The 15,156-nt window shown below is 35.9% G+C and overlaps 2 protein-coding genes across 4 annotated transcripts in view; one reads left to right on the top strand and one right to left on the bottom strand.

Annotated features, from left to right (window-relative positions):
- The window catches only part of LOC126810897 (baculoviral IAP repeat-containing protein 2), a 109,379-nt gene extending 108,400 nt beyond the window's left edge, over positions 1–979 (top strand). For all 3 annotated transcript variants that reach the window (XM_050536251.2, XM_050536252.1, XM_050536250.2), the window contains exon 6: positions 318–979. In XM_050536251.2, coding sequence (XP_050392208.1) covers positions 318–376 — 59 coding nt within the window. In that variant the 3' untranslated portion in view covers positions 377–979. The remainder of the gene's footprint in view (positions 1–317) is intronic.
- LOC126810903 (baculoviral IAP repeat-containing protein 2) overlaps positions 1–6,225 on the bottom strand; it is a 41,791-nt gene extending 35,566 nt beyond the window's left edge. Inside the window, exon 1 of the mRNA XM_050536265.2 lies at positions 6,178–6,225. The gene's annotated coding sequence lies outside the window, so the exon portion shown is untranslated. The remainder of the gene's footprint in view (positions 1–6,177) is intronic.
- Positions 6,226–15,156: the final 8,931 nt, after the last annotated feature.

Genomic DNA, 15,156 nt, shown 5'->3' on the forward strand with positions numbered 1-15,156 from the left:
ATCTGATAGAAGAATAAATAAATATCAATAACTATATTTATATGGACTATTTGTTTTGTACAGTCAGATTAGATATTTCTTATCACTTCTTGTTTCGATTCAGTCGGATGTAAATCGTCAGCAGAGGATCCTGAATGATGACAAATCTTGGATTCAACAAATCTTGGATTCAACATATCTTTGTAAATACTGAATTGAATTGAACCATATAGACCTACTGCTTTTCCGTTTAGAGATTCAACTCTAACTCATAAGTTTAGTTCTTATGTTATGTTATCTATATGAAATATAATTTATTTGTGTTATATATATTTCAGTTGATCTATTGATGGATGTTCTTATGAATATCAACATGAACACTCAACAGGATAGTTAGATCGCTTAAAATGGAGTTGCCGCCCTTTAAGTTAAAAGACGATCTGTTTGCCGGCTCTTGAAGACTATTTGATATAAAAAAAGACGTGTATGAGATTCAAATTATCACCCAAATACAAAGAGAAGTAAAAAATAAAAAGGAAATTATAGTTACTTAAAGTAGCAATGTTGTTGTTGATCTATATGAATCAAACTATGTCCAATTTTTGCATAGTGTAAAAACATAATGTTATCGCTATTTACTGCTTATAAAACAACTCCCACATTTTCTCAAATGAGCATTTAGAAAACCCAATTCTTAAATTAGTCGCTAACCACTGTATGGATATTTGAGAGTGTTCTATGAAACGGGGCTGATTGTCATTTTAAAACATGTTTGGTTTTAGTAACGCAGTGGACAAATTCTTTTCTAACAGATAGATTTTACTTTGTACATCATCAGGATATTAAAAATGTTTAGAAGATTTATGAAGTTTTTATTAGAAAACTATCTCAGTACGTGAATGTGTTATTATTTAAATTTATTGCATTCTTTACAACCTATATGCTTTTCAGATTGAAAGATTATGTAGTGGTTATAAATAAAAAAAAGCTTATAAAATAATATGTTTTTTTCTATACATTGTACAGACTAATTCTAGTCGTGACAGTTTTTCTATACATTTATTCATTGTCTTTTGTTTGTCTTAATTAACTTGTCGCCTTTATTAATTAACAAATTGGCGATATACATTTAACTGTCGAGTTCCGATACGATTTTAGAAAACATTCAAGCCACGTTTACAGAGTACGGCGTGATCATATTAAAGGAGCTAAATCGCTAATATTTTGGACCTAGAAATTAGCACAAATGAGTCGCAACACATATAATAATGTAATATGAATTTATATAAACTGTTTTACATTTAATCGTGTCCGTTTTACTGTGAATTGTCATCAGTTATGTTCGGCGAAATACGCCAGAAGTCTCAACCTCTAGTCAGTTTCTAGCGTCTTGTTATTCCAGTCAACACCGATATTATTTATTGTGCATGCTCTCCAAATAAGAATATGATATCACCGTTCGACATGACTGGTGGAGTATGTCTAGCCTCATTCTTTGAGCACCTTGTTACAAATGGCGCTGAAACGCATTATGGTATACGATTTGTGTACCAATGGTAAAATGTTTATTCTGTCTTAAATATTGGATATCAGAAGTCCATCTTTTCCATGTAAGATCACAACACCTATGCTGATTTAAATTGCCAAAAAATTCGTGTTTTCAATGTCGAAGATTTTGGATGATATTGAGTTACGGACTTAGCTACTTTAAGAGTTAACAATGGCAAGGGAAGTGATTCATGGCGTCATATACGCAGTAAATGTGACGTCAACATGACATGATTTCATGTTAGTTACAGTTTAATTTAGGGGTTTATCCTTCAATAAAGAATCGTTATTTGATTTTCCTCAGCTCTTCATTCTCTGTGCGCATTTTGTGACGCCATGAATCACGTCCCTTGCCATTGTTAACGCTATACCATTAGCATCACAATGTATAAGTTACCCTGATGATCACTTTGTTGTGAAACCGGTTGGTAATGAATTTATATGAAGACTAATCTTCAGTTTGTTATTTTTAAAGAATATTGAAGACATAAACCATGAACATTTTACTTTTACATCTACTCTTTTGGTAGTGTTTGCTATACATCAACACGTATGTACATGTACTTCCCTCTTGACTCTGCACTAGCGAAAATACATTTCATAATTGAAATGTTACGAAATGGGGTTGAACACTCCTACTGTTCTGGTCCGACTGGGCTTATAAAGTCGGGCATAGACCATTTTCCCAGGACAGCGGCGCTACGGCCTACGCTTTTATCGAATTCCAACTATTAAGGGATTTTTTCCGTCCCATCCGAATGACTACACAGCTGTCCTTGTCAGGCCCTCCGTCCTGCAACTGGGGAAACCACGCCGGAAAATCTCGAAGAACGTTTTCGGCCAACACCGGGAGCGAACCCTCGACCACCAGACTACGGACCCAGCTTCTTACTCACTGAACTATTGTGGCTCCCATTTCATAATTCAGATCCTTTCAGCACTAAACATAAATAATGTAAAGCAATACATTTTGTTGTCATTTTTATCCAGCTATATGTAATACATGCTAGAGACTAGACCCACTAGACTTGAGACGACTAAAGCTTACCTGCCTTGCCCCCAAGGTCTAGACCGTGAATTGCCAGCTGTGACCTGAATACACCTATCTTTGTATTTGAATTTTTATATGCCCACATTGAAATGTGGTCGTATATTGTGGTCGCCCCCGTCCGACGCGCTAGAGGCTAATGTTAATATCTGATTGACTTTGAATTTATGCACAGTGTTTAAGGTCATGGATGGAGAAGCAAATTGAATTAGAACGATTTACGATAGTTACTGCCAGAGTTACGGCCCATGATATTTATGCACAGTGTTTAAGGTCATGGATGAAGAAGCCAATTGATTTTGAACGATTTACGATAATTACTGCCAGAGTTATGGGCCATGATATTAAATGTTAGTATAGGGCAGAACTCGTAATCAGAATTTAGTGTGTTGTAAATGTTTGCATTACTGACAAAAGGAAAAGTATGCCACAACCCTTGTTGACTGCTCGGAGGACTTAGCTGCTAAGGGCGTATGTTTCGTTGCCCGACAACCTATTATTAGCTAGTTATGTTACCGCAGCATTTGTTTCAGTTTCCGGTAAAACTGTTGATATGAGTCAAGCGTGTCACACTCAAATCATGACTGCGAATAACCCGATTCGGAATAATTGTTCCGGGTTGAATTCGGAAAAATATACGGATTCGTTAATTCAGATTCAGTTCGGTTTTTATCGAATTGAGTGTGACGCCAAAGTCTGGAATAAGACTTTATTATGAATTCAATTCAGATTAAACCCCTAGTGTGAAAGCAGCTATTAAACAGCGTTCAAATATGAATGCAGCATACATCAAGCGGTAAAAGTTAACAGTGAAGATTGATATTCAGCCTTCTGTGGCCTTTCTTTTTGGAGTATCCCCTCGCCCCTCCTCCGGAAAATTTCAGACTTGTTAGCGACCTGCTGTACGAGAGTTATGTATATTTGCTGAAAACCTATTGACTGGATATTCGTTAGCGTTGCATATGATGTAAGCTAATAACCCCCCTCCCCCAAGCTCCCCACCCGATCCCCCAATGTATACATCTATCGACACTTAATTCAGGTTTGTGTTACGGGTGTTTCTTTCTTCGCTATAATGCGATTCGCTAATCTATAAGGTGCGTGCACACTGCATGCTCATTCAATGCGAATTCCGGCCTCCGGAATTCAGATTGGTTTGTCTCGGCTTAAAAGCGGGTTACAGCTTATTCGGATAGAATTCAAAATGAAACGCGTCACACCGAATGCGCATAACTAGTAGAAGTGAAGGTCATTCATATCTAAGAATGATAACCCTGTTATTTGTATTGATAATGTTTAATTTCTTGAGGCAAGCCAGCCTTGCATCTTCGGCATCTTGCAATTTAGCATCGGGCATGATTTCGTCGGCACCAGAATCCAAGGCGAATGACGAACTATACATCAACAAGTATGCAATGTACATGCACTCCACTCTCGACTCTGTACCAGCGAAGATACATTTCATAATTTACATGAAATGGGGGTTTAACGTTCTATTGTTTTGCTCCCAATGGGCTAATGAAGACGGGCATACGCCGACAACCGTAACGTCGAAGATGGCATCAAACATAGGCCTACGGGCTCGATGGCTGTTATGGGGGCAGAACTAGAAATGCCCGAAAAAATTCGGCTTTGCCCCGCCCCCACCGCCCACACACACAAAAAAAAGACAAAATGGAAAATTTGACGACCGCTAACGCGTTTTCCTGCTATTGGAACCCGTGCATACAGCAACTTCAAAGTGGTCTAATAAGTCTAATTTAGGTAGCTGACTCGAATTCCAATCAACCGTTTACAGTTCCCGGAGACAGCAACTTCCATATGGCCTACCTTAGGTGGCTGACCCGAATCCCAAACAAACAACAAATCGTGGCGGGGTATGGAGGCCTCGCCCTCCTGGAGAAAATTTTTAAAATGTAACCGCCGCAAATGCGTTTTTCTGCTATTTTAGCCCGTGAGTAAAGTAACTCCAAAGTTGTCCAATGGTTTTGTAATCGAAATCCCACTCACTGTCGACCTGAATTCCAACCATACAATCAGACTGTTCACAAATAATCGATACCCGAAATGTCGCACAAAGTAGAGTGACTCCAGACAAAACGTTTTAATCCATAGTCAATTTAGTACAAATTTGTGGTATTCAAATAAAAGAAAAGTAAAATTGGTGTTTTATTAGATTTGGGACCTGTCCCGTCTGCCCGAAAAGTCAGATTGCCCGAAAGTTATACGGTTAGATTTTATATTGCTTAGGCTCAAAACCAAACGAAACTAAAATACCGCAAATTTTATTATTTGGATTTGAGTATGTTCACGTGTAACACGATATACCTCTGTTACCAAAGAGTAGTATATGACCACTTCAATCACATTGTCAAAAATATGCACCATAAACTTCGCTTGCTTGGGTTGCACTCATGCAAAATTCTTAATAAATAACATGAATTCCCATGCGTAGTATTCAATTTTACTTATGTTATAAGTGCTTTCTGACCATCAGAGTTTTTCAAAATCTCCCACCTCCCCCAACGCCAAGTCCAGGAAATGGCATTTCAGGGAATCTAAATGTATCCGATATAATTTTCTGGGGGTGGGGGGGGGGGTACCCCCTAACCCCCGTCACTGGGCCCTTTGGAACGAGTCGCCTCACGGCGGACGTTCCATCTAAACGCTCCTCCAGTACCACATAATACGTTCTCGAACCCAGTAATAGATCTTCTATGGTTATGAAAGATCAAAGTGCCTATTGAAATAGGTATGACAACTTTTAAGAAAAAATAATTGCCAGATCTGTCTTAAATATTGCATTTAAAAACACCCGATGCGTGCAGTCTAATTATTATAGCAATTCCTCACGATAAAAGTAACGAAAATGCTAGTGAAATTTTAATGCTTTGGCGGAGTAAAATTCCCATCCAGCTTTATTCATATATCATTCATGGCCCATGAGGGGGGGGGGGCAGTGGGACACTTGACCATGGGCCTAGAGGGGCCCAAGCTAATGTTTTAAAAATAAATTGTTGGTATAAATTAATAAAAGAAAAACCGCTGTTACTTGAACGTAAAGTAGAAGAAAACCGGTGACTTTTCTGAATGTGGGTACCTAGTGGCGTTGGTAGGATTACAATCAGATTCTGTCAGTCCACTTGTTTTTGGAAAAGTTGGTGAATTAAAAACTATAAACCATATACCCGGGCGCTCTCGCCAGGGTATTCGGGCGCCTGCAGGTAATCGGGATCTAGTCGCACCTGTAGAACGCTACACAAACTAGTTCGCTTCCATGTGTGCAGGAATACATGCAGTTCCGTTTGAATCCAGTTGAACATGATTTTGGGTATTGAGAACAAACATCTTATGTGATGAAAAAACTTTCTTTTTGATAATGTGGCTTCTGATGGTTTTTATTTTTCCATTTGTTTGCTTGCGTAATTTTTTTTTGTCAAAATCGTGTACACCTGATTATTATTATATCAGTAAAGCTAAAACGTAGTACATATATTTGGTATATCTCAGTTTCTGACCTCCAGTTAACCAGATATACGCCAAAATGACCATGTATCTTTCAAAAAATATAATTTATTAATTATAGTATATATTTTACTTACCGTAAACGTCACGAGGATGCTGGTAAAAATTTAATTCCAACACATCGAAGTCCCGTAGCTTTAAATCTACCGGTTATTGATGAACAGGCTCAGCAGGTAGATTTCACCGTTAGTTAAACTGTTTATCGGCAAATCGTTCTCAGCACTCCATACCAGAAGAGCGCCCCTCCCAACAAACAAGCAGAGTTCGATAAAAATCACGATAGTATCACAGGTTTAATATGTCGTTCCTAAAGGGGGAAAATCTATGCGAGTTAGATTTTCGTCGCGTCTTCCACCACTTAGACAGATTACAACCTGCTTTAATATTAACAATAACACAATAGTAGTAGTGTAAGATACAAATACTTTGAAATACTTCCTGGAAAATGAAATAAACCTTTCCTTATTAATAATAACTTATAAGATACCAGGGAATGGTCAAATTCCACAACTGCAAAGTCCAATGTACAATTACAACAAAATATAAATACATGTAAGTAGTTGGGTCAGCTCTATACGCCAGATGGTGTAAAGGTAATAACAATGGGTGCATGATGTCGTATGAATAAAATGCAATGGAGTCTCAAGTCCATATTTTCCCCATCCGGGCTAATGAAGACTGGCATACAAAGCACATAAAGTATTTGTGGGCTTTAATATTTTTTCCAAAGCCGCTATTAGTCATTTAAGTTTTTCGAGCTATATCTAATTCTTTACGGCTTATTATTATTTAGACCCGTTTATAGCATATGCTATATTCGTTATCTATAATGACTTATTACTTTCCAGGATTACAGAATGTTTTGTAATGATGTTCCACTCTTCGTATCTTCTGTGGAATGTACTTTTGGTTACAATTCTTTTCCTGTTTGTGCCCTTAGTAAACATGCAGTTGGCAGCAACACACAACTATAATTGGTGTTCCTTAAAGAAGGCAGACGTGGGGTTCAGTTCTAGAATAGAGCACGGCTGGTTAAGATTTTTACAATTAATACTTGTAATCTTCAAAATAAAGAACTTATGTACAAAGGTGTTTCAAGTATAGGCAATAATCTTTACGAAATAAACCAGACTACACACTGAAGGAAAGGGATGACCATGAAAACAACCCACTTAAGTCGAAATGTGTTTCTTTTACAATCGATCACTATTACGAAGCTACCCTATGGGATGTTTCATTTCATCAAACTATAACCGCTTATCCCTTCCTTCCCCGATACCAAGAGGATTTCGACTCAAATTGTATGAGATACGAAGGCATACGATTAGCATCATATAATCATACAGCTTTCTGTTTTAAAATATCCTGTCTGGAGTTAGCTAAAGAAGGTTTCTACAGCTCAGGAAGAAACGACGAAGCCATTTGTTTTGAATGCGGTATGACGATGTCTTCATGGGTTAAAGACGTTCGTCCAAAACAGATTCACCAAAATGAATCTCCATCCTGTCTTTTTTATACCACGTTTTCTAGAAATGTCAAAATTCGTAATCTAGAGAAACCGACAAAGTTTGCGCAGGCTACAATGCCAGATGATTCCAGGAACAAAACTCACGAAGATCCACATTTGAATGAAAAGACTACAAAATTAGCTTCAACTTACATAACTGATGAAAACATGCAGGAGCATACGATATTAAAACATGAATCTAGTAAAGAAGCAGCTGCAAACATGAATTGGGAACGTTCAAATCTACCTAACAATTTTATTGATCATTCCATGCCAGCAGAAATAGAATATGTTAACGGTATATTAAACAAAGGGGAATCTAAATGTCCCCAATATGAATCACTGATTAGTTGTATATCAATCTTCACCAGTGCATGGAAAAACACTGGATTCCAATCACCAATAAAGATGGCTGAAGCTGGATTCTTTTACACGGGTAAGTTAACGTATCGTTGCAATTAATGCAGACCGTAGAGGTATATGAGTTATTTCCCTTTATCTATCCTTCTTGTTCGTCAATTCTGACTGGAACATTGTCACTTGGCTTATTACTTTAAAAACGATACAAACTTTTATTTTTTTTTAAAAATGTCATGTCATGAGGGAAAATGAATACATGTGTTATCTCTGCTATTTCAAAAAAATAAAGATTCATTGTTTTGTAGAAGAAAACCCACATTTATTTTTATTAGGCAATGTAGACGCAGTGAAGTGTTGGTTTTGTGGTATTGCACTAAAGACGTGGGAGCCCACTGATGATCCCTGGATGGAACACATTCGTTGGTCAAACAACTGTGGTTTTATTAAGTAACAGAAAGGAGCGGATTTTGTTATTGAGTTACTCAATAATATGGGACAACAGGTAATCCATCCTTAATAGATTTTCGTGCTCTAGCATGACCATGTGGTCTGTTAGGTTAAGTTCAGTAATTTCTCAATAAACACCGTAAATCTTAAACATTGAACATGACAGTGGTTCTCTATATTGTTTAATTAATTTCGGTCAATTGCCACTTGCCAGAGCGATAGACGTACAGGAGTGTCGACTCCACCTCTCAAGCAACACTCGCAAATTTCACAAGGTTTCTGTTGTTATGAGTTGAAATAATATCACATTGAATTATACCGTTTATTCGCTTAAATGTTTCTGGGAAAGTTCCTTTAATGGCTTTGGAGGTAAGGAGTTGAGTGAGCAATAGTCAACTTATTCTTTGCTTTAAATGTAATAAAATTCCTTTTATTTTAGACAACAATGTCAAGTCAAAGAAATAACACATGTATATATCTTCCAGTCTTTCATTACAATATTCCGACAGAAAATAATCGGCCGTGTCAACTTCCCAAAGAATGTGAAGTGGCGTCAGTGTAAGCATACCTAGCATCCTGTACGGCATCCTACACTATCAGAGACAAGTTGCAGATTAATTCCAGAAACTCGACCTACATGGTTGGCATCGATGCATAAGCCACGAGGAGGATAAAGGGATAAGTTCTTATAATTTCGGATATAAGCTTGTTTAACTTCTCTACCCTTGTTACATAGCCGTCCATTTATTTCTACTATACACCAAAACAACTATCTAATTTGATTCCTATTTGAGCTGTAAATGTTGAATGATTTATTTGTTTGATATTTTTAGATGTAACAGAATCAGTAGAAGTGGCAATGAATGCTGGTTTTACCAACGGTCAAATAGATGAAGCGGTTTACATTTTCGCATGAAGAATCTGCGAAGATAGAAATGAATATCATTAGAACTGACCGGCTCAATAAATCTTCATATATCGAAGATGCATGTATATATGATTATGTTGCAGAAATTCGAAGCCTGGATATGATTTTAAAAAATCATTTCATGTTAAGAGACATGTTTTGTCGAAATTGGCTAAGGTGGATGCTAAGCATGATTATAACAAGTACAAAATTAACCCTTTACTCAAATAAAGATGGTACAATTCTAGAAAGGTGAAATATTAATGATGAGGTGTATATATATAGAAGGGGCATATATCTTTTTATTAGTGATTACGTATTAACTAATCATACATGATTCTTGGCGTATTAATTAATTTGACTACGAAATGGGCTAGCTCATTTTGAAATACATAAAATTGTAGGGATCATTAAGGATCAAACATATCACGTGGCCTCTTTCTAGCCTTTAAAACTGACCTTTTCCACGTTCAACCGCCTAGTATATTTGGCATGCTATGAAAAAGTGCTTCTGGTCTATGATCTGAAAGAAGAATAATCTCCTATCTCTATTGAGTCCGACATATTAAGGGATCAAAGGGTTCTTTAAAAAAATTCAAGAAATAAATAAATCAATAACTATATTTATATGGACTATTTGTTTTGTACAGTCAGATTAGATATTTCTTATCACTTCTTGTTTCGATTCAGTCGGATGTAAATCGTCAGCAGAGTATCCTGAATGATGACAAATCTTGGATTCAACAAATCTTGGATTCAACAAATCTTGGATTCAACATATCTTTGTAAATACTGAATTGGATTGATTCAACTCTAACTCATAAGTTTAGTTCTTATGTTATGTTATCTATATGAAATATAATTTATTTGTGTTATATATTTTTCAGTTGATCTATTGATGGATGTCCTTATGAATATCACCATGAACACTCAACATGATAGTTAGATCGCTTAAAATGGAGTTGCCGCCCTTTAAGTTAAAAGACGATCTATTTGACGGCTCTTGAAGACTATTTGATATCAAAAAGACGTGTATGAGATTCAAATTATCACCCAAATACAAAGAGAAATAAAAAATAAAAAGGAAATTATAGTTACTTAAAGTAGCAGTGCTGTTGTCGATCTATATGAATCAAACTATGCCCATAGTGTAAAAACATAATGTTATCGCTATTTACTGCTCCCACATTTTCTCGAATGAACATTTAGAAAACCCAATTCTTAAATTAGTCGACAACCACTGTATGTCTATTTGAGAGTGTTCTATGTTCAATGTGGCTTTTTAGCAATTACTTTAATTGAAGGACGATTAGTTGACTGACTTAAGCTTATTGCCCTTTAAAACATGTTATTAAAGTAACGCAGATGACAAATTCTTTTCTAACAGATAGATCTTAATTTGTACATCATCAGGATATTAAAAATGCTTAGAAGATTTATGAAGTTTATAATAGAAAACTATCTCAGTACGTGAATGTGTAAGTATTTAAATTTATTGCATTCTTTACAACCTATATGCTTTTCAGATTGAAATATAATGTAGTGGTTATAAATAAAAAAAAGCTTATAAAATAATATGTTTTTTTCTATACATTGTACAGACTAATTCTAATCGTTGCAGTTTTTCTATACATTTATTCATTGTCTTTTGTTTGTCTTAATTAACTTGTAGCCTTTATTAATTAACAAATTGGCGATATACATTTAACTGTCGAGTTCCGATACGATTTTAGAAAACATTCAAGCCACGTTTACAGAGTACGACGTGATCATATTAAGAGTTACCTTAATAATGCCACATTAAGTATTGTGGAAACTATTTTAATAGTAGATAATGAACTAAATCTAAAGAATCTACAACGTTTGCACTTTGTTTGTTTAATAAGAGTAGGCGATGGTGCCGCTGCCCGGGCAAAATTTCCCTCATAGCACACTGTATGGCGTATGCCCGTCTTCATTAGCCCAGTATAGGAGCAGAACAGTAGGACGTTAAACCCCATTTCACTTTCACTTTGTTTGAATTATTTTTCAATTATCGATATTTAACGTTCCGTCATCTTCCGTACCGGTGTTACCCCCTTACTCCTCCCTTCTTTTCCGGAATTTTGTCGGTTTTAGTAAAAACATTGTGAACGCGATAGAGCCTATAGTTTTTTTAAGTATTAGGGCCATGGGAAAACAAAATAAATATTTATTCAATGCATCGTAGCCCTGCATTCCCGAGCTATCCCCATTTCCGAAATGCTTGTGAATGCGGTATAGGCTACAGTTTATAACAGCTTTTTCCCGGGTCTTGTGAATACGATAGAGATAAAATTTCACGAAAACATAAAGTATCATTATCAAATTTGGTGAACAGCCTCGTTGTCATTTCAGATATGCTATTATTTTTTCGAGACAAACCAGCTCTATGGGCGTATATTTCTATACTTTGCATGTCTGGTCTATCTTTTATCTCCTACAAGGTATAGTAACAGCTTGAATATTCCTAACTTTACACCTGGACATCTACATCATGTATGCATACTGATTTCTGTTAGTGATAAATAAGATAGCCCCCCCCCCCCTCGATACCGAGATATTCCCGATTGCCCCATGTCCTAACCACTCAAACCCGTATTTATTAAATATATTATTTAAAGGTGAAATGGTGTTATCTGGTATAATACCGATTCCTGTGATGTCAATAATATCGATACTAACAAACAGGGGCCTGTTTCACGAAATTTTAACTAAGATAAAATCCAAATTTTAGTAATTTGATTGGATAATATTAGACTGATTTTAGTGCTTAGCCAATCAAAATTGAAGTATCTACTAAAATTTGGATTTTATCTAAGATTTCGAGAAACAGGGCCCAGGTCTATCAATTATATATACGAATCGGTCAATTTTCATAAAATATGGAGTTAATTAGAGTAGTATACGACTACAAAAGTAAAATAAAAAAATAGTGTATATGGCCATAATTTGACATCTTTTTTATTTTTTTGTATTTTACCCTGATAGAGATTTGTTGGTACACTATTGGTGTTCCACAAATCGGGTATATCCACATGTCTACTCAGTGGGAATAACTTAGATATTGGTTTTCGTACTTAAGCGAGAGACGATTGGGTTCAATGAGATGTCACGAAGTCGTTTAGACTTACCGTTTACCTGACCAAATAGAACATTATGCTTCAATTTACTTGTATTCAAGCAGAACAAAACCCACAATATGGGGGCTACCTGTCCCCCGGCGCTCTGAACTGACACGAGCTTGTCTTACAGAAAAATAGAAGCAATTAAAATACTATTCACAAAGTTAACGAGACATAAATCTGAGAATTATTATTCGAGATTCAAACAAAAGTCGGACGATATGGGTTAAATCTTTATCAAGATATGTAATACGCCCCGAGTAGCCACCGTTCGTGTTACCATAGCAAATTGAATGGCGTAAAATCATTTATCAATTGACTCTAATATGAAGTGGAACGGAAAGTTAAATAGTAAACCAATATGGGGTTTCAATTGGGTTTTATTCGCTGGCTTAGTAATTTGTATGCTTGATCCGATTCTCTTTTCTTACGAGGTACTAGCGACCATTGACCACATTACAGCTTGACGTCTGCCAGATACGTATCATTGCGCCAGAAGATATTGTGTTTTCATTAAGACTACTATAGAATTTCCCGTGTAATATACGTGTAGCTGGTAAATGGGAATGATTTAGTAAATGTAACAAATATTTCACCTTTTCAAATCACCGAAGTTTCACAGTCAAAGAGAAATAGACAAGTCGGACTGTTACAGCCCCACTATACCCAGGGATGTCAAAATGAAAACAGATACATATAGACATATGCGCTGGAAAACGCGGGGTATTTGGTTTGGGTGAACTTTTTTTTTATCTTGAACCGCTACTCGACCCGTGTTTTGCCAATTCCAAATCAAAAATTATATCATATTATGATGAATTGTATATGAGATAATGTCTATAATGTCAGAATTACATCTTTCAAATGGAACAGGAAATGAAGTCATTTGCATTATAATGGCGTATGTAGGATTTTGACTGAGGAGGTGCGTGTGTGTGTGGGTGTGTGTGTGGGGGTGTGTGTGTGGGTGGCGATGCGGAGGTTTGTTTATATGCGGTTCAAACGAATGTTAAATATATTCTAATGGAGATCACAATTAATAAAAACATTCAATTAATGATTGACCAACCCCCTCTGTTTTTAAAATGAATTCTCAGCACAAAAGATTTGGCTGTCATTTGTCAGGCTGTGCTTTTATAGAAACAACTCAGAATCTTCTGCTTATTTTCTCTTCGGTCAATCACCGATGCTGCAGCATATAAATATAAGCGTGTAACTTATAATTTATAATTTCAATTTTAAAAATAATAAATACAGTGATCATGAAGAAATATACAGGAGTCAAAATTAGGACACCGGGCTACCGAACGTGTGCTTTTTAAAAAAAACCTAAGGCAGTAAAGAAAAACAAATACTATTTCTCGGAATGCTGATCATTCTTTATACAGCTAGAATATGTCTAGAATATAATTAAATCACAATCTCACTTTAAATAATTACAAGCAATATTGTTATAGTTAACGTATTTTACCGTTTCACTTGTTATATGGATACAATTTTTTTTTTTAGAAAGTCTCGTTGGGTTTTTTTTTCAACTCAATTGTCAGATAGTGTTTATTCTATTGAAGTCAGTGAAATTCTCATGTACGATCTTTGATAGAATAAAGAACGTGTTAAAAAAGATCCGTTTTCATTTTTCTTTTAGAAGCCTACTTGTATTTAAAGTAAACAAAATCAGTTTAAAATTATGAAGGCAGCCCCCGGATATTTCAGATTCGTTACGAAGTGTCAAGAAATGTTTCGAATCGGCGTTTGTCTCCAATTGTTACTGAAAGTTAATTGAGGTCATCACAAGGATTTGGAGAGTTTGATTCGACTGGAAGGTGCGTGATATACTGAATTACTTGTGGTGTATTGTTCCCTTCAGGCAAACTCAGATAGAAGTCAGAATTACCTTTCTTACTGAATAAACGATTCAAGATAAACATAAAATAATAGAACGAGCTGAAGAGTGGGTTAGTGTCATCTCACGCGATTGTATTGAATAGCGGACAATCTGAATGTAAGGTCGCGACTGATACTCGTACACGATACAGTTACAGTGAAAATACACACGAATCTTGATCAATGTTATGCTACGTGTTGAGTTTAGATTTACTTTTTATTTAGGTATCAAATCCTTCTCCTGTGTCTTCTTCGAAACTCAACTATGTTTAAAGTCAAAACAACTGACACATAACATATATTGTCCACTGGGTATTTACTTTGCCAGTATCGTGATTGAACTTTCGTCGTCATCTTGACACAGTCCAAAGTGGTTATCTTTAACCCCAGTTACTTTTAGAATTATTATTTTAACCAATTTGTTATAGAACTTATGTATCAATGCAATAACTCATATGTTAAAAATCTAATATTTAAAGTATAGCTATTGTTATTAACTTTAAAAACCAACCGCGGTCAGGATTTAACGGGTGAAAACATATTATATTATAGTCATCTACAAATTTATTGAATCTTATAATCCTACACATTGCTAAAATACAACGTTTGGAAACTCGAATTCTTAAATTAGTTTGCTACCAAAGTAACGTATGTTTACAGTAAATGATGTAATAGAGAGATGGAGCCTGAAGGTCGCGTGTTCAATCCCTGCATTGGCCGAGAAAGTTCATAGGTGCTGGAAGGAGGGCTTAACAAGGACAGCTGTCTAGTCGTTCGGATGGTACGGAAAACCAAGGTCCCGTGTATA

Source organism: Patella vulgata, chromosome 2, assembly GCF_932274485.2.
Source record: "Patella vulgata chromosome 2, xgPatVulg1.2, whole genome shotgun sequence".
NCBI lineage: Eukaryota > Metazoa > Mollusca > Gastropoda > Patellidae > Patella > Patella vulgata.